This window comes from Nannospalax galili, unplaced genomic scaffold, assembly GCF_000622305.1.
Source record: "Nannospalax galili isolate Female #2095 unplaced genomic scaffold, S.galili_v1.0 scaffold4514, whole genome shotgun sequence".
Lineage (NCBI taxonomy): Eukaryota > Metazoa > Chordata > Mammalia > Rodentia > Spalacidae > Nannospalax > Nannospalax galili.
The window spans coordinates 12,272-32,682 of NW_008333881.1; the positions used below are offsets into that span (position 1 = coordinate 12,272).

The 20,411-nt window shown below is 39.1% G+C and overlaps 1 protein-coding gene across 13 annotated transcripts in view; it reads right to left on the reverse strand.

Annotated features, from left to right (window-relative positions):
- Positions 1-4,524: 4,524 nt before the first annotated feature.
- Fbxo38 (F-box protein 38) overlaps positions 4,525-20,411 on the reverse strand; it is a 55,627-nt gene continuing 39,740 nt past the window's right edge. For 6 of the 13 annotated variants that reach the window (XM_017797039.2, XM_017797037.2, XM_029561378.1 and 3 more), the window contains 7 exons: positions 15,697-15,797; positions 15,150-15,252; positions 11,160-11,326; positions 7,552-7,697; positions 6,819-6,922; positions 6,351-6,464; positions 5,210-5,388 (listed from right to left, as the gene is read on the reverse strand). In XM_017797039.2, coding sequence (XP_017652528.1) covers positions 5,210-5,388; positions 6,351-6,464; positions 6,819-6,922; positions 7,552-7,697; positions 11,160-11,326; positions 15,150-15,252; positions 15,697-15,797 — 914 coding nt within the window. Of the gene's footprint in view, positions 5,389-6,350; positions 6,465-6,818; positions 6,923-7,551; positions 7,698-11,159; positions 11,327-15,149; positions 15,253-15,696; positions 15,798-20,411 lie in introns of all 13 variants that reach the window. The other 7 variants (XM_017797038.2, XM_008828671.1, XM_008828668.2 and 4 more) reach the window with 2 other exon arrangements.

Genomic DNA, 20,411 nt, shown 5'->3' on the forward strand with positions numbered 1-20,411 from the left:
TTCATCAAAATTCGCAAGTTTTTTTCCACGCCGTCTAAAAACTTCAGGCTAAATGTTTGATCTGAATTTAAACAATGTAGGGATGGATTTGAAGGCCTGACTAGAATGAGTACATTACTGCTCTGGCACTAAGCAGAACTTGCCTCATTCCTCTCCTACCAAATGTAGTCTCTGAGCTGGCTGGATCCTTGTAGAAGTTCCCACATGGATCACTAAGGGCCATTGTTAGGAGTTTTGCCAAGTAAGTGCTCTGCCTGTATTAGTTACTTAATATCTTCTTTTCACTGATATAAATTTAGTTTAGAAGGAAATATATCAGCATCTAAAATCAAAAATTTGTTTTATTTCCTATAAATAGAAAGCAGCCATAGAGAATAAACTAATGAAAAATAAAAAAAAACAGACTATTAAGTTCCAACTAGATGTCAATACTCTGAGTGCGGTCACTGTCTCTGCATGTGCCAGCAACACAGGCATGGGGATAGTTTTCCTACCTCCTTTCTGGGGCTCTTGGCTAGTTGAAAGTTGTGGAAAGAGAATGAATTCCAGACTCTAGAAATTCAGATTTAATGACAAGTTGCATCCCATGTTTTGAAGACAGACAAGAAGGGAACCAAGCTGGCTTACATTTTTAACTAGCGTTGTGTTCCATTCAGATTGCTTGTACTTCCCTTTACTTTTTCTTTCAACTCACCCAGAACGTAACAACAACTAGTAATAACAGAAGAAGGAAGCTGGCATCAAATGACCTCCTTTCTGCTAGGCACTTGCTTAAATGCTCTCCACGGATTATCTCATAAAAACCTTTACTATTCATACCAAAATTACCCCACAGATGAGCAGACCCCAGCAAAGTCCAGTGATGCAGACCTAGGCCTTCTGATTCTAAAGCCTACCACCCTAAACATGCCCAATGACATTCATTTGTAGGTTAAATTCACCCTACACTCGTATGTTAGAGAGAATAGGAAATAAGCTCTTTGTGTCCTAAGCATTCTCCCTCACATATCAGCTTGGGGCCCTGAAAACACCAGATATGCCTGTTCTGGTCTGAGATCTGCCATTTGTTTGCTCTACTGTTTTCTCCTCTGGGCTTCATTTCCATAATTAAATGATGGAAGGATTCTGGTCTCTGCCTGAGTAACAGAAAAGGCCTGAGCACTGATCTTTCAGACTAAGCACTCAGCACCCAGCGCTACTGAATAACCAACAGCAGTCTGTGAGAATCAGATGTATGAGCCCTGGATATCACAATGCAGAGGTGGCTGACAGAATGCAGTTTGACTTCCTCATATTTTTTGGTTGGAACTTAAAAGCACTGCTTGGATGTGAGCTCAATGGTCCCTGTAAGTATTCACTCACCAGGCACTTGACAGCTTCTCTGCCCTCACACACAGCTTGTGGGGAAAGAATATTGGTTCCATTTTGTGGAAGAGGAACTTTGTCACAGCAAGTGACTTGCCCAAGGACACAAGAGCTTATATGTGGCAAAAGTTGGGGTGGAAACCGTATTTCTTCCTCTTAAGTTCATTTCTAAATAAATGTTTTAGACTATATAAATTATGATTTATACCAATGATACACAATCCACTGTAAAATTTCTGTCACATAGATAAAGGAAATAGCCTTGATCTCAGCTCAGTACTCCTTTCCCCAGAAAAAAGTATTCTCACTGGCCTATAATTTGGTAATTTGTGGTTTTGTTTGCTCTTACATATAAATAAGATATGTTGTATGTAATTTGCTATTCTCCTTTCAACAGTAAACCCTACAAATCATTTCACATCAGCCCAAATAACTCCTTTTGGTTGGTGTTTCATAGGAGCCTGTAGAGTTGGTGGTCCATCCTGTCTGAGGTCTCTTTGGTTGTTTGTTGGTTTGTTTTGAGAAGACTGACCACAAAAAAGGTCATCTGGAATAGTTTCATGTTGAAGTGAAGTGTCAGCTTAGACTTGGCAGTTGTCCTGTTGGCAAAAGTCAATCACTTGATGGGCCTCTTCCCTCTTTTAGGGATTGGGAAATGGTTCAAGGTACGCAGGCTGTGGAGGCCAATTGATGAAATCCTGCTTCCACCACTAATTCCTAAATGTGTGCTTTTGAGTAAGTTATTTAACCTGCTAACCTGGTTGTTAAAGTATTGGTTCAGTAAGCTTGGGAAGGTAATTGGTAACCATTTTTCAAAATGCCAGGCTTCACACTGTTTATTTCCTATGGCCTTGCTGGTTCTGCTTCCTGCTACTATCCCAGGACATGATCTTAGGAACTTTATGGAAATATTAAAGAAACACACACACACACACACACACACACACACACACACACACACAAACCCAATGAGAAAATTAAACCAGTTTTTAGTAATAAACCTGGGATTATAGTGGAAATGAGTAATTCTAACTCCATCCTTATCCCATTGTCTAGTATACTGTGGATCCTACTGGACCCTTACCACTGCCTGGTGATGAGGAAACTGAGGATCTGGCACCGTTGTGACTCTCTTGGTCAGAACTGCTGCTTGAAGTTAGAATCTGAATCCAGGACTTCTTACATGTAGTCACTTCAAGAACTTCGGTGTCAGCTACTATGATTAGACCCACATGCCTGGCAGCACAGACATGATTCTTTCTCTACACTGACAGTCAGTCATAGATCATTTGTGAACTGCTTAAGGCCTAGTGACATAACTGGATGAACATTCAGTTCTCTAATGTCAAGTGTAGGCAAACTCACCCTGGGGCCAGATCCAATTTGTAAGCCTTCAGAACAGTTTTCATTTTTAAAAAATGTCTGGGTAGAAATTCAGAGTAGTATTTTGTGACCTTAATTTTTTATGAAATTCAAATTTCTGTCTATAAATAAAGTTTTACTGTAACATAGCTGTGCCCATTCATGTATCTCTCATGGCTTTCACACATTGAGTTGGAGAGAGAATGTGGCTCACTAAGAACAAAATATTTACTTAGTCCTGCAGAGAAGTCTGCTGGCCTGATATGAGGTGATCACCACCAGCCATATACATTTTGTTCCATATACATTTACTAAGTTCCTACGAGAGTGGGCATCTTCCAAATTTTGCAATCTTCAGTTATCTAGCTCTGGCATCTTTAAGATTTTAGCAGTCTTTGTACTTGTGTTTGGGTAAAATGAGATGGGTAAACCAAGTAGTTGAAGAGCAGCGGATGATGAAGGCATTAGTTAAATGAATTCCTTGCTAGAGTTCTAGGGGAAACCCAGAGGTAGATTGAGTTTTGCTGGGGTCAGGAATTGCAGGTTGGTTAATGTAAGATATTCTACAGCTTATTTTCTGTCCCTGAATAATTATAATTGGATTAAAATGAGTTAAAAGGAATGCAATGAAAGATGAAGTATCAAGAGATGGAGAGATGGCTCAGATGTTAAGAGCACTATTATAACTCCAGTTCCAGGGGATCCGATGCCCTCTCCTGGCCCCAAACACATAAATTTTTAAAAAGGATGAAGTATCTAATTCTATTTCCTTATAATTAAGGATTTAAGAATTTGAAGTTCTCTTGCTCATATGAACATACAGCAATGGGGTCAGCACACACAAGACCCATGCAAACTCAAGCAAAAAACTGGAAATGGGGAGCAGGCCCCAATTTAACTAAAGAACTACTGGCAGCTGATTACTGCTAGGTGAGGAAGAGCTGGTCTTCTTACAAAAGGGACTCTAGATAGGCTGACTAGACCTCAGTGGATGAATTTGCACTGAGGGACATCTGGGGACACTAATTTGTCTCAATAGGCCTTAACACAAATGACAGTATGGATGAAATCCAGTGGGTGCTATGGGAGGGCGCCAGTGGGGAAGAGGGTGTAAAGATGATTAAGATGTTCTATATGAAATACTCAAAAATAAAAAATTTACAAAATAGAATTTTAAGTTCTGGAAGTGAGAACTTTAAAGACAAACATGATTCGGTTAGGAAATTTGCAGGCATCCTTGCCTTTCTGTCACTCACAACAGACGCAGTATAGTGCGATTCGAAGTTTGGACTCCTCTCCTCTCCAGACATGAGGTCCTGACCATGGGCAAACAATTTTTCCTTCTTGGCCTCCTAGAAAGTAAAAGGGTACACAAATCCAGAAGGACCTTTACACTTTGTACAGCCCATGATTCCTTTTGTCTTTAGAACTTATAAAAATTTTCCCAAGACTGCTGGCTTCCGAGGCCTGTTCATGTCACTCAGCTCCCATGCAAAGTCCTGATAGGAATGCAGGTGGTCCTCTGCCACTTCTGCTCCAAAACTCAGCAGCATGTACCACTGCCACACAGTATATCGCTGTCACACTGGGGCAGCTTCTATGAAGGAGAAACGCACCTCTCGATGGCCTGCCTACTCACCTGCGCTCTGCCACTGTTTTATATGTGTTGAGTGTCGAACAGCCATAGAAAAATTTTAAAGGATCAGAAATGGACACTGGAATCCGATTTAGATACAGCTCTATGCACTGCTTTTGCTACTTCTCTTTAGGAAAAGGGATTCAAGTCTAAGGCAAGAATAAAGTTTGTAATAAATGTTTATTCTTATATTCAAGATAAAGCATTTACACAATTAAATGTGGAAATAAATAACTAGAAGTGCTTTGGAAACTTTTCTAATTCCCCATAAATTCTTTTTTTTTTTTTTTAAATCCATGAGTCTTTCCATTTAAAGAAATGCAGCAACTTAACACTAAGGCAAAAAAGAACCACATCTTACACTACAGAAACATACTCCTCTCTAAGGTTTTTTAGTTGGTAATTTTCATAACAAAAAGCACGCAAGACAAAGGACTCCTTAACAAATTTACTCAGACAACTTTGCTCCAGAAGAAAAAGGCACAGACTGAAGGGACGATGGAGATTAAGAGCAGAGTTGATAGACTCAGTCAAATGACACTGAAAACTAAATAAGGAAAATGAACAAAATCAATGCTCAAATTATCTGCCTTCATTGAAATGAAAAATTTTTAAATTAAGATATATAAACATGGGATATAAAGATGGTACTTTAGGAAGTGTCTTTGTATATTTCCTCTATATACAAATCTATGTATATGATTTCAATGTTTCTTATACATTTCCTATATACCAAACTGAGCCAGGGCCTCCCAGTTCCAAGCCCAAAGTTCCTGTGTAGCCTTCTGGCAGCTGGATGGCCCCCGCTGCTTTCTGCTAGAATAGCTGGGAAAGAGGAGGGGCCAGTCAAATGTAGTCATCTTCAACTGGCTCTCCATTGACATCACAATAATGGATAAAAATAGCCACTACTCGCTGAAATACACCCCTCTTCATCTGACGCATCTCTGAGATCTCCTCTCCTATTGTTTCCATACAGATGTCTGCAGACAGCTGTCCTTTCCTTCGAGGAGCATAGATGGTACCTTGGAAAGACAGAGCAGAGATGTATGACAATCAGAATCACTTGGTCCATACAACAATCATATGCCCTATAACATAATGTAGCTGATAAAAGAATAAGCTCATGGAATGTGTCCTCATCATTTGAGTTTTAGATCAGATTCAATGTCCAGAACAGAAGACATGATCAAAGTCCCCAGGCAAAAATAATGCACCCAACGGTAAGTTAGACATTTCCCCCAGAATCAAATCCATCCCCTTATAAATATTTCTTTCAGAGCTTTCCTATAAGTGAATATACAAGTGTGCTAAAACTTAGAAAAATTGTTTTAAAAGCTTACTCCAAAATTTCTATACTTGCATCACAATAAGCTGCCTCATGATACACAACAAGCAGTTCTAAGAAGTAGGTGAATAATTAGTATGATTGGAACAATTTTGAAATAATATTGTAATAAATCCTTCAATAAAAACTAATGAGATTGCCAGGCATGGTGGCACATGCCTTCAATCCCAGCACTTGGGAGGTGGAGGCAAGAGGATTAAGAGTTTAGGGCCAGCCTCAGCTACAGACAATTAGAGGTTGGCTTGTGTTACTTGAGAAATCTATCTCAAAAAAGCAAAAAAGTATTAAGATTCTATATGCATTATGTAATCGCTGGGGTATAATTCACTAAGGCCCTATGTTCAATCTCCAGCATGCAAACACGTGTGCACATGTGCGCATTACAGACACAAAGAGGAAAAAATTAGGTAATTTTCTAATACTAAAATCTGAACAAATCCTCATCACACAGCCTCAGGAGGTCCACTGCATATCTGTTGTACAAATTCAGAGCTAGAATTTTTTTTTTTCTGAAGAAACAGTAAAATATTTACATGGGAGTATTTATATTGCTCCTAATTATCAAACAAAATATTAACTATTTAACATAGTGAAACAGATTCAAACTAGAGAATACAAGTCAAGTCAGGTCATAATTACTCTCTTCATCATCTTCAAAATCATATCTAGCAAAGCTGTTGGGCTCTGCTGCCCTCAGTGATCTCAGCCAAGGGAAGTCAGAAATCATGGAATACGGAGCTCCATCTACAACACCTGAAATAAGAAGACAGTTGTAAAAGCGCCATAGTGGTGGAAATACCAACAGGAGCAAACTACAGCATTTGTTAAGCAGAATATAAAATAGAGATGGAGCCAGGTGACTTCAAGTCTTTTCCAATTCTCAAACCACAGTGGTTCTTAATATTTATCTATCTTTTGTGATTCCTGTAGGGATGATAAAGACATGCCAGACAAAGCAACATTTATCCAGTCTCTGCTTCTCAGAGATATTCAAATCACATGCTATCTTGATGAATTCTAAGCGCCCCATTCATATTTTCCTAGAAGCATCCCCTCCATCCAGTTCATGGCTTAAAACTTAGCTTTCTAAGGCAGGTAAACGCTTACCCTCCAACGTGTAAATTTCTCTCCCCCAGGGGTATTTAGGGTACTTCTTTAAATCTTCTTCAGTTCGAGTGGCTTCAGGGAAGAATTCATACTTAATGAGCTCTCTGCAGGCAACAGAGAAAAAAATGAAATAAAGATTACAGAACTGAAAATGTTGGCTGTGTGGGGTAGGAAGCAAGTATCTCAACGCTGAAGGTTCAGATTCCATCAACTCTCTCAGGCAGACAAGGAACCTCAATAGCCCCCAGTTACTTAAACTAGAGAGTGTAACTCGAATTGGTCTAAGCTACATTCTTTACCATCTTCCAACTCATATTAAGGAAAAATAAAAGCCAGTCTCTGAGCAAATGTCTTGAGTATAGGTGGGTAATTAATACAATGTTTATATAATAAATAAGCCAATTTTCTGATAAGGTGAAATGTCAAGTCTCAGGACTGCCATTAACTTGACTTCTTTTCCATCCTCCACAACTGAAGAAATAAAGTGACATATGCAAGTAGTTTCTTAGCATTTTTTCTGTTTGAAAACAAAATGCGACATATATATAAATGCTTGCTCTTTAGCATGAAATACTCACTTTTCTTAGTTTCTCACAGGTAAAATTCATGACAACTCCATCTAAAAAAACCTCATCAGGAATCACTGAAAATGAATAGCAGCCAACAGAAGAACTGAGAGCAGCCAACAGAAGAAAGGATGAAAAAGGCCTTTCAGGGTCACAGAATCACTTACTGATTGATGTTTGCTATCGTGTCCATCCAGCTGCGAATGCGCACTTTGTTCCGCACATTGGGAGGGTTACTGAATTCATGGATGATACAGATGTGATAGGGGTAGGGGCCGCTAAACAGCTTTTGCTCCAAAGTTAGTGTGTCTACCTGGAGAAGACATGAGAATGAGGACTTTGGAGGAAGAAAGTTAGGTCTGAGACATCTGTTTCCCAGAGCCTAAACAATTTTCCTTGGGTCCTTCAGCTCTGAAGTCCTTGGCTGATTTGAAAATCAAACAGTTCTGGTCCAGAACACAACGTGCCATGTTGGGATTAAGACTTAGCAATTTCTCCCTCACTGCTCTGTAAATACCTGTTGGGCCAGACAAACCTGATTCAGGTAACTGATCACAGTCAACTCAGACTCCACTCCTGAGGGTGTCCCTGGTAGGTTTGTTCTGGATTGCATTACAGAGCAGTGAATGCCTATAACTGAATGTCCCATTCGGAACAATTACAGCTGGTTTTTAAGGACACCGTATCTCCTGCCTCCCTGTGGGTTCTATGCTGACAGTGCTCTCTCAGAATGCTCTTCCCTGTGCCCAGCTACGGGAGCTCACTCTGCTTTTGATGGAGTACATGTGCAACTTCTTCACAAAAAAGGGCTACTTTAAAAAAATTTAGATTTATTTCGTGTATGGGTGCATGTATGGAAGCACATCTGTGTCATGCAATGCCCACAGAGGACAGAAGAGAGTGTCAGATCCCTGGAACTGGAGTTGTGGATGGCTGTTAGCACTGGGTGCAGGGATTGGAACCTCACTTTCTGCAGGAACAGTGGGTACTCTTAACCACTGAGCTATCTCTCCAGTGCTGAAAAAAGGTAAACTTTTTTTTTTTAATGAAAAAGACAAATTTTATTTTAGACAAGTTCATGATTATATGTGCTATAGCAAATTTTACTTTAGACAGGTTTATGATTACATATACTATAACAAAGCCTAGTTATAGAAAATTTTCATTTCAAATCATCACTGATGGATAAATTTAATTTGGAATGTTGAATTTCTGCTAAAATACATTTAACTCAATAGTATACCATGTTTTACATTTGTTTGTAGGCCCTATATTAGAAACAGAGGTCAAATTTTCCTCATAAAAATAGAATAAACTTATAGCTACCTAAAGTCATAAACTGTGAACTCAGTTCCATAGTATTGCTTTGAAAATATACCCCTAGGCTGTTAAAGAAATTCCAACTCCATGCAAATGCACCACCAGCTGGCTTCATGGTCACTCTTCTTTTCTGACCCCAACCAATTAAACAGTGTTTTTCAACTCTTCGGCGAAGGGCATTTTTTTCTCCTACTTCTGTGCACACAGGATTAGTCAAAACGATCTTGCCCAGGTAAGCCTTGACAGCACTAACCCTTCCTCCTGTTGACAGGGATCCTGTACCAACCATGAGGACTTCATTCTTAGACAACTCTTGAACCTTTGCTGCTTTCTCTTTTTTTTCATACATGCATGAAATAACTACCATCATCACAACTTCGGCTGAGCCTGATCGCTAAACATAGTCACAGTTGGGCTTGTTGACCATTGTGCTCATTTATTAAAGAAGTGCCAAGCAGGGTCACTGGACCCTCACCTGAGTATCCAGTTACTCTTCCCACCCAACTAGTCCAGTCTTGGAAGACAAAAGAAAAATGATGAAGAACCCAATAGAGGGATGGTTTTGGAAGCCCTTGTCAAGAAACTCCAATGGAGTCTCATGTGAACATTTGATAATTGCCCTGTTCTGACTTTTTTCTAGTTTCCTGTCTAGAACTTGTAATGCTAACTACTCTTGCCTTTACTTCTCTTCCCTTTACTTCTCCTTCACATCTCCTACTCACGATTCAAAGACTTTCTTCTCCCCTTAGAGACAAGAGTTATACAATTTGGGAGTCTTTTAGATAGACCCACTGAAGGGGTACTCCAATTGCCTCATCCTGTGTCCCTGTTCAGCAAGGAAAAAGCCAAAGCGGTCTGCATCCCGATTCCTTACTGGCAATTTGGGTAACCCCTTCAGAGGATGGCGTGATAAGAATAGGAGGTAAGAACTGGCTAGGCAGTTAGGGTAAAAAGACTCCAAAGAAATGTAGCCAGTTGCTTAGCTAAAAGTCAAAATGTCCTTGCTGGCAACACACTCTGTTCCAAAGGCCAAAAATGTCAAAAGTATTTGGGAGCTTGTATCTAATCGTTAAAAGATTTTAGGGTTACCTCTTCAGAGGGGGGAATGTTGGAGGAGAGGAAGTGGGCATGGATTTGATCAAAAAAGGTAAACTTCTTGAAGGAAGAATAATCCATATTTTTTAACATGTAGCAAATTTATTTTTTTTATTTAATGTGTATGACTGTTTTGCCTGCATGTATGTAAGTGTACTATGTGCATATCTGTGCTGTGGAGGTCAGAAGAGGACATCAGATCCCTAGAACTGGAGTTACAGACAGGTGGGAGCCACCATGTGGATGCTAGGACCTAAACCTAGGTTCTCTGCAAGAGCAGCAAGTGTTCTTAACTGCTGGGCCTGCTCCACATGTATCAAATTTAAAAAAAAAATATTTTATTCACTATTTTTATTTTATGTGTATGAGTGTATTGCCTGCATGCATGTGAGTGCACCCATGTCGTGCAATGCCACTGAGGTCAGAAGAGGGCTTCGGAATCCCCTGGAACTGGAGTTAAGGTGGTTAAGCACCATGTGGGTGCTGGGAATCAAACCTGGGTCCTCTGCAAGAGCAGTCACTGCTCTTAACCACTGAGCCATCTCTCCAGCCTCGACACATGTATCAAATTTTGAGTATTAAGATACTCAAGAATTTGTTGAACTCATTTTTAGGGTCTGAATCATATAAACTTCAAGAGTTGTTTAATATTTCCTTTTGGCAGCAAACATAGTCTTAAATGTAAAGTTAATTTTTAATAATCATTACAAGGGGCTGGAAAGATGGCTCAGCAGTTAAGAGCACTGGCTGCTCTTGCAAAGGTCCTGGGTTTGGTTCCCAGCAACCACATAGTAGCTAACAACTATCTGTAACTCTAGTTCCAGGGGATCTGACACCTCCTTCTGACCTCCGGAAGCATCACACAACACAGGTGTACTTACATGCAGGCAATATACTCATACACACAAAATAAAAATAATAAAAAATAAATATTAAAATAATAATTACAGCTATTATAGTATTGCTTACTGTTCTAGCATACCACGAGTTGAAATAACACAATAACCATAGGTTTAATATTTTATTCTAATTTAAGAAGGAAGAAATTAAGAGATAAAAGTTAAGGAATTTGTGGTATGTCCAAAAGCCAGAACTGAATCAGGAAGTTTGCAGGCCAAGTGTATGCTCTTAGTCAACAAGCAATTTCTAACTTTCTAAATGACAACTCCTATGTAATATGCTACGACTTTATAGAACTCTAGTAGAAAAGTATTAATAGAGAAGATTGGCAGGAAAATCTGGCTTGTTTATCAAAGCTCCACAGAATCATTACTGTGGGCTGAACAAATGAATAAATGGATTCAATAAACAGGTATCACCACAATGTGAACATTATCAGAAAAAAAACAGAGCTCGTTACCTGCTGCATTGGGCGTAGGTATATGATACGGTTTCTCTCTGGAGGCATCCTTAGGATTTGGTCTAGTACCTGATCCATATTCAGTTTCTTGCATTGGGCATAGTCAAATCGGTTTACAATCGGTGCACTTTCTACCTTTAAATGTTTCAGTACCCTGCACCTGGTAGCTACAAAATGAAAGCAATGAAAGACTCAACAAGTAATTTATACAGATAAGAGTGCAAAGACAGTGCTCGGAGCATCTTTGGGAGAAAATACTGGCAAAAGGTACTAGTAAACATCTTGAACACAGGTCCAAAGCGATCATGGACTACAAAAAGCAGCTAACAAAAAGACTGGAAAATGTGATTCTCTTCCAAAGAAACTGGTCATCCTCATGGTAGAAGGGATACCAAGGTCCCTTTTCCTTCTGATATCGTTTTGTCTAGGAAACTATGTTCTAGTCAAGATGACTTCCCCGAATAGGAATTGCTCAGGAAATATTTTTCAAGTATTAAAGAACTATTAAATGACATTACTATACAGTGAATGGTCATATCTGGAATAATTCACATATATTCTCTTACAGCTACTTTTAACATATTTTATTTATTATTTTTATTTTATGTGTATGAGTGTATTGCCTGTATGTAAGTGTACCTGTGTCATGCAATGCCTGCGGAGGTCAGAAAAGGATATCGGATCCCCTGGAGCTGAAGTTATGGATGGTTGTTAGCTGCCACGTGGGTGCTAGGGATGAAACCGAGGTCCTTTGCAAGAGCAGCCAGTGCTCTTAACCACTGAGCCATCTATCCAGCCCAAAACAGTTAATTTTAATTTGTCATAAGTATATAAACAGAATCTTGAAAAACAAAAGGGCAGAGAATTATATGTATAATAATTCTGTGGCTAGTAGCTACCATATCAAACAATGTAGATACAGAATGTTTCCAGTATTGTGCAAAGATCTACTAAAAAGGGTTATCTAAAATATTAGCCTTCCTGTTCAACACAGCAAACATGAAGTCAGAGAGATATGTTACTTAATGCATGTACTTAACAACACTATATCCCCAGCCCTCCTTCTGTGTTTTAAATCACCTAGTTCAGCATTAGAGAGGATTAAATGGAAGACATTATAAAACCATAAAGGTGATTTGTCTGATTTTTTAAGCTTTTCATACAGTTATCTTCTATAAGATCCTTAACACAGCATCATCTTCCAGAATACTCTACCCTGTAACTAACTTTGATGTTTAAACACTGACCCAGATCCTGCCTTCAGGCTCAATTTCTCCTGTCATCTGCAAAATGGAGAAATCCATGAAGACAGAAATAAAAAAAAGAGGGTTGACTAGATGGTGATGTTTCTGATGGCTCTCTGATGTAAAACCAGACCCAGTTAAGGCTAGCTCCACTTTCACTCAGGCATCTGATCTGTCATTCACTTAATTGGTGACTATTGACTGAGCTGTGTTTCATGACAAGCTGAACTAAACATCTTGATTTAGGGCAGAAAAGGGACCTGAAGCTATGTGACCTACCAGGAGGTGGAAGAAGAGAGAGGGGACATACATCAGGGTAAGTGCAAAGGTCAAAGTCAACGAGATTTTCCCAGAGAAATGTCCACCTCTTTGGGAGAAGAATGAGATGCCAACAGAAGCAGCTGAAAGCTGTTATAGATGCTTAGAGGCAGAGGGTGATACCCAGAGACTGGTTAGAAAGAATAATCCTGATATATGACTTCAGAACCTTTGAATAGCCTGTGCTGTTTATGAAGAAACTCCAAAGGCGATAGTGTTAATTAGATATTTTAGGACAAATAAAAACCTTGCCATTTGAAATGGAGAAAAGTTCAAATTCTTCAGAATGAACAAGGGTCTGAAATCTTACAGAATTCAGGGAAGGGGGTTTTATCTGTCCTTTCTAGATTCTCCTAGTTTATGAAAAAATGTTTGGAAGGTGCCTTTTTTAAAAAATATTTTCTATTTATTATTTTTATGTGTATGCGTGTATTGCCTGTGTATAGGTAAGTGCCCCGTGTCGTGCAATGCCCGTGGAGGACAGAAGAGACTGTCGGATCTCCTAGAACTGGAGTTATGGACAGTTGTTAGCTGCCATGTGGGTGCCGGGATTTGAACCCAGGTCTTCTGCAAGAACAACCAGTGTTCTTAACTACTGAGCCATCTCTCCAGGAAGGTGCCTTTTAATGAGAATTAATGGGATTTCTTTGCATTATTGATTTTTAGTACCACAGGAAATAGACAATGTAATAAAACTGTAAAAAGACAATGTAAATAAAATTTTTCTTTTTAAAATCAATTCTTTGAGAATTTCATACCTTGGATTTTAATCATATTCACCTCTCCGTTAATGCCTCTCAGATATATCTTTCCCTCCCCCACTGACCCAACTTTGTGACCTCATTTTTCTTTCTAAACCCACTGCATCTGATTAGTGATGCCCATATTCTTCTTGGTGAATGGTCATCCACAGGAACCTGGCCAACCTACCCAAGGCCACACCCTCAAAGAAAAGGGACTCTCCCTCTCCCAGCAGCCATCAATTGCCAGTAGCTCCTCAGTCAGGAGTGGGACTTTTGTGTCTCTCTCCCTCCTCCATGCTTGGATTTTTGTCTGGCTTAAGCTTGTGCTTAACAGCTTTTTGCAATACTAATAGACTACAAAGTAGTATTTACTAAATGTTTCCTTTCTCCTTTTTGGTAAAAAACAGGTTCTCACTCTGTAGCCCAGGTATGGGATTAATGGCAATCCAGCTGCCTCAGCCTATGCCTTTTAGTTGTCAGACACTGTATTGTGTGTTTAGAAGCATGCATGTATGTACGTATATACACACACGGATGTACCATGCATTCAACTACCAAAAATGCTTTATGAATTAACCAAAATTATACATACTTTACACATTCAAGAAAATTAACACAGAATACTTAACTTCCTCAAGGCAAGGAAAAAATCAGATCTTGGTATTTTTTGGAGACAGGAATGTAGCCAAGGCTAGCCTGAAACTAGTAGACCAGGCTGGCCTCAAACTCACAGAGATTCACTTGCTTCTGCTTCCTGAGCACTGGAATTAAAGGTATGTACCACCATGCCTGGCCTGGATCTTGATAATTTTACATGGATAGTTATAAAAAGTATAATGACCAATGGGAAAAAGACAAAAAATAGACCTAAAACTTTATAAGACTGCACTCAAAACAACACCCTACATTTGAGACACACATGTAAGGGTGGACACGGAAGGTATATTAGAAAGAATGTTAAATATGTGCACTGATAGTAGAAACAGAAGGCAACTGCAATGTGACTGCAGAGTGGGCTTAGACCAGTGACAATGTGCCAGGAATCGGGGATATATGAGTGATCGCCTCAACTAATGCATAGCAGCCAAGCACTGAAGGCCCAGTCTTGAAGGCCAAGTTCTGCTCTCCCCATGACACATTTATGCACCATGGGTGTCGAAATCAGAGCGAGCAAATGGCTGAACCAGAATTTAAGTTGAGGAGCACCTGACTCACAGCCTGTTCATGCTATGAAGCCACTCTACCAGGTCAGGAAGAAGGTAAGTTTTGAGGATAGGCTATTTACAAAATGAACCAAGTTTTAGCAAGCGGACCCTCGTTATACAATTATTTGAGAACTACAAAGCAAGGACAGAGTCAAATCAGTCCAATACTCCTTGAGTTTTCTGCTCGTTTTGTATTGCTGAAGTTTGAACCTAGGGCCTCATACATGCCAGGCAACAAGCATACTACCACTAAGCTATATCTCCAGTTCCCTGACCCTCCTCACTCATTCTAATTATTTTTTAACTTTTTAGTTTGCAATTGGATCTTACTATATTGTACAAACTGGCTTTAAACTCACAATTCTCCTGTCTCAGTCTCTTGAGTAGCTGGAATTGCAGGTCTGCACCACCTGGAATGGCCTTAATTCACTAAAGTATTCATGACGCTCATAAACGACAGTGACAGTGCCAAATACATACCGTGAATAAACATCATCTTGGGACAGTCTCTTAGTACTAGATCTGTGATTCCACAATTGGTCATAGTGACTCCAACAAGGTTTTTGGATTTTAATATGAGAACCTAAAAGATAAAAGTTTAAAAGTTATACCTGAGTCCGACTTTTCCACTGTGCTTTTTAAAATAGATATATATTATTTTTATTTCATGAGTATATTGCTACATATGTGTACGTGCACCCATGTCATGCAATGCCCGTGAAGGTGAGACAAGGGCATTGGATCCCTTGGAACAGGAGTTACGGACAGCTGTTAGCCACCATGTCGGTGCTGGGAATCAAACCCAGGTCCTCTAGATGCGCAGCCAGTGTTCTTAACTGCTGAGCCATCTCTCCAGCCCCACAATTTTTTTAATGGTAAAAGTTTTCATTGTGACAACCAAGAAGCAGCTGTTACTAGATTTTGTTTACCACATCGAAACTATATAAAAATAGAAATTTTAGTTTCCTTGCAAAGCCTTAAGAACTCAGCTGGACTGTGAAACATAAGCAAGTGATATCTTCCTTACCTGTACATGATCATCCTCAATCACAGGGTCACTGGTACTGGTGGATTTATCTGCTGTTCGCTTCCGTTTCATAGCATGACGTGGCTTTGTTTTGGCAACTTCTATTAAAGGGAAAAAAAATTCAAAATTTTAGCCTTGCTTTGTTTCCTCCCCAGAGCCCATTCAATCACCTATATACAAACTCCATCAAGGCAACTCCCAAATCTCAACTTGGTTCTCAAGGACATATAATTAGGCTGATGTTTCTAATGACCTGCTCCTACCTGAAGTATTTAATCTCACAGTCCTTTCATACAACTTCCAACAATCTGATCAAGATTCCTGGCTTTCAGCCTCTATGACTCACCCTATCCTGATTAAACGCATGACTTTCCTGCTAAAAGTTTGACAACTGATGCTTAGCAAATGTTCCCTTGCCTGACACTGGAGTAGGTAGCTTGAATGCACCTGTTTGCCATGTTACTCCACCCTGGACCTCAATCATCTTCCATTACCTAGGTCTGATGCCATTAATCACTATACCTCTTTCTGCTCAGAACATCTCCTGTGCCTTCATTTTCTAAAAGATGGCACATCTCAAAATGGTCCTAACTTAACTGTCACTTGGTTCCAGCAATTCGACCTGGATCTCCAAACATTATATACTTCTCTGTTGTTCCCATACACTTGTTTTGCCTCCACATTTAAGCATAAAGTTCCCAGAAGGCAAGAACACTCTTATTTCATCTTCCAATGTCAGTCACTATGACTTAAAATGAACATGTACTGAATGACTTGGCACTCAGCATCAAGGAAGCAATGACTACACTGCAGGAACATCAGCAAAATAGCAAATATTTATTGAATGCTTACTGTGTGTCAGGCACCACTCGAAAAGTCCTACTTGCACTAATTCACTTAAATCCTTAATCATCCTGCAAGACAGATTTTTAAAAACCTATCTAGTTGGGCAGGGTGAAGCACATATTTAATCCCAGCACTTGGGAGGCAGAGACAAGTGGATCTCTGTGAGTTCAAGGCCATCTTGGTCTACATAGTGAGTTCTAGGCCAGCTGGGGCTACAGAGAAGACCCTATGTCCAAAAAAAAAAAAAAAAAAAAAAATCAGTTCATCTAATGACTAGGAAACTAAGGCACAGGGAGGTGAAATAGCTTGACAGGAGTCAAACCCAGTCAATGTGGTTCCCATCACTGTGCTAGAAGAGTGGTATTTTTTTTCTGTAAGGCTGTAACTCATTCACTAGTATTATATCAGAACATTGCATTTAATTATGAGTGAATATCCTGACTTTACTTAAAAGCAAGTTCTAAATTCATATCGAAACTCAAGACCATACAATAAATCTATTCGATTATAAGACACTGAAAACCTTGACCTCATTTTTAACACTTAGCTACATGACAGCACGGCACAGAGGAAACTCAGCTCAGGGATGAATTCATTCACCATACTGCTTTCTCCCACACTAATGCTGAGGGTAACCTTCCACTCTGTAATTCTGTAACCTCCGACAAAGATTACAAAGACAGACAGGAAAATGAGGTACAAATATTGCCAATAGCAAAAGGCTCAGGGCTAGGCAAAAATCTCAGATCCAGTGGAATAGGTGACTTTTACGCAGCAGAATGTTCTCCTCAACTGGAACCTGTAAAATTCTGTGCCAAACAACTGAAAATAAGTGCTTTTGTGGAAGGCAAAAAGAGAGTCTGGTCAAGCATATCATGATGGACCTTCCTGCAAACTCTGTCTCCATGATGAAGAACCTGATAAAGGCACACATTTGTCCAAGCTGCCAAGACCCACATAGCTGCTGGAACCTCCTCTCCACACTTTCACAATGAGAACACGAGAGGCAGTCCTGCTTCAGTCCTCTAGCGCATGTCTGTGAAGGGTTCTCTAGTAACATTCTCCTTTCATGATCTCATTTCAAACTTCTCACCTACTAGAACTGCTCTCTCCCCTCCCCTTTACTGCTCACAATATGGGGTTCTAGATGATGCATCCTGCTCTCCAGAGTCTATATTGGTTTGTGTTTCAGCCCTAAATATATTTGCACACAGGTGCCACTAAATGGACTCGGTAGATTACGTATAAATGTATTATGTATATATTAACAAGAATTGTCAAAAAAGAGATCATGAAATTGAGAGGGAGTAGGGGGTTGCTGTAGGAGGAGTTGGAGGGGGACAGGGAGGTGTAGAAACAATGTAAATACAGTACTCATGTAGAGATTCTCAACAGTTACACAAATGAAAAAGTTACAAAATGAAATAATTTATATGGAGATGCTTTCAAATGTACAAGGAAGAGTTTTTCTATTCATTAATATCCTTTCATGTCTTCCTCTCCATTTAAGGACAATTCCTAGTGATTCTGTACAACCTGTAGCATCAACACACCTCATAATAATATAGTTTCTACACTCATTAAGTTCACACCATTCACTGAGCTCCACTCAGTGTATAAGACACGGTGTTAGCAGCTGGGAACATAACGGTGAACAGGCAGACACTGTCCCTGCCCTTGTGGAGCTCACTGTTTACTGTGAAGACAGTCAATAGATGCAGCATTAAAAGTGTAGCTCATGCTAGTGTCAAAAAAGCTACAGAAGCCTGGTGTGGGGGTGCACCCCTTTAATACCAGCACTCGGGAAGCAGAGCCAAGCCCATCTCTGTAACCAGGTCAGCCTGATCTACATAGTGAGTTCCAGGCCAGCTGAGGCTACCAAAAAAACACTCCTAAACAGCAACAACAAAAAAGCTATAGCAATAAGAAAAGTAGACCAGTCAAGGAAAGAATCTAGTTTCTGTGAGAACGGTATTAATCCTAAATGCTATTCTTTCACAACCACATCAAGTATTCTGTGAGTATATAAGTAACCTTTGAAGTGTTTATTTTTATACAATGAGGATAAAAATAACTTACAAGTATTAATTCCAAAATCAGGAAATCACACAGAAAATAATCACATTAACTCCTAACGTGACTGTAACAGTTCAAAGGTTACTTCTCAACTGAATGAATTCCATGACAATCTAAATTATTTCTTAATTAGGTGGATTTTTATCTTTAATTGTCTTACAGCATACCTGGTTTAGTAGAAATCAAAAACATTAATTTCTAAGTCACTCATATAATTTCTTCCCAAGAGACCTAGATAATATTAAAATCAATACTTTTCCTCAGAAAAACTTCTTAAAAGAAACTGGACATTTGCATGATGTTTTAAAAATACTGGGGATTGGAGTTGGAAATGGCTCAGTGGCTAAGAGCACTGGCTGCTCTTGGTGAGGACCTGGGTTCAGTTCCTGGCACCCACATGGTGGCTAATTCTTTACAACCCCAGTTTAAGGGGGGTTTGACACCCTCTTCTGGCATCTGTGGGCATTGCACAACATGGGTGCATTTACATATATGCAAGCAAAACTTTCAGATACATTAAGTTTTTTAAATCTTAAAAATATGGGAATTAATTTATCCATTAAAGCACATTACAGATGTAAAGTCACCTCAGATTAAAAACACAAAAGCAAGGCAATGGACATAGTAGCACATGTTCTAGAAAAGCCAGGTTTTCTTTCTTTTTTCTAATCCAGGGAATTATTTAACCTATGAAACAGTCTGGCTATAAAACAGGTGAGAGTGAAATGGTAAAAAGGATAACAGTTAATACAAAGGACTCATGTTAAAAACAAAACCAAATCAACTTGTAAGACCACCAAAACACAGACGCCAAATAATGAAACATATATAATAATTCCCAAACAGGAGAATCAGTGCTGCGAAGTTAAATTTTCATCAGTTATTAACTTACAGACGTCCCAAACTCTGACAGAATTAAAGAAGACAATAAGCAGATGATTAAAAAAAGAAGATGGGAACATCCATCTAAACCATACGCAGGGCAGGCCATTCTGAGTAAGGAAAGCATGTAGACCAGACTTTGCAAACACAAAAACCAAGTAATAAAAGGCCTCACAGAGGCATGGGGTCCAATTTCACATCTGGGAATGAAAAACCTCAGATGAATAATGGTGACAGGTGTACAATGTAATGGTTCTTAATGTTACTGAATGGTACACTGAAAAATGATAAAATTTTATGTTTCTGTATACTTTACCACAATTTTTAAAATGCTACCACAAAATATTTAAAATTCAAGCTGGGGAGAGTATTTTTACTATCTAACAGAACCAGAGTAAAGTTTACAAAGCATAATATTACCTTCAAATAAAACTATTGTTTTAAACAAATTTATGTTACTGTGACCATTTGCACATAGTAAGTCTCATACTTCAGAAAGCTTAACTTTGTGAACTTAACTCCACACTAGCTACCTAGCTGTACTGAGTGTATGAAAACACTGACTTGACTCTGTTCTGAGACTGATTTTAAGATTTTAAAACCTAGATACTCTAGATACTTAAGAGAAAATTAGAATTCATTATCATTTGATGACAGGCATTAATAATTTAATAAAGGCAAGAAAGATCACTTAAAAACAGGACGATAAATGAGATTAAATAATGTGCTTAGTCTTGCTCAACTGGATGCCCTAGCATATATACACTACAAATACTAATGAAATTGTGTCTGTGTGTGTGTGTATCTGTGTGTGTGTGTGTGTGTGTGTATGTGTGTGTCTGTGTACCTCCACCCAAATAAACCTCAGGTAATTACTTACCTGCTTATAGGAAAACCTAGCTGGAAGTATA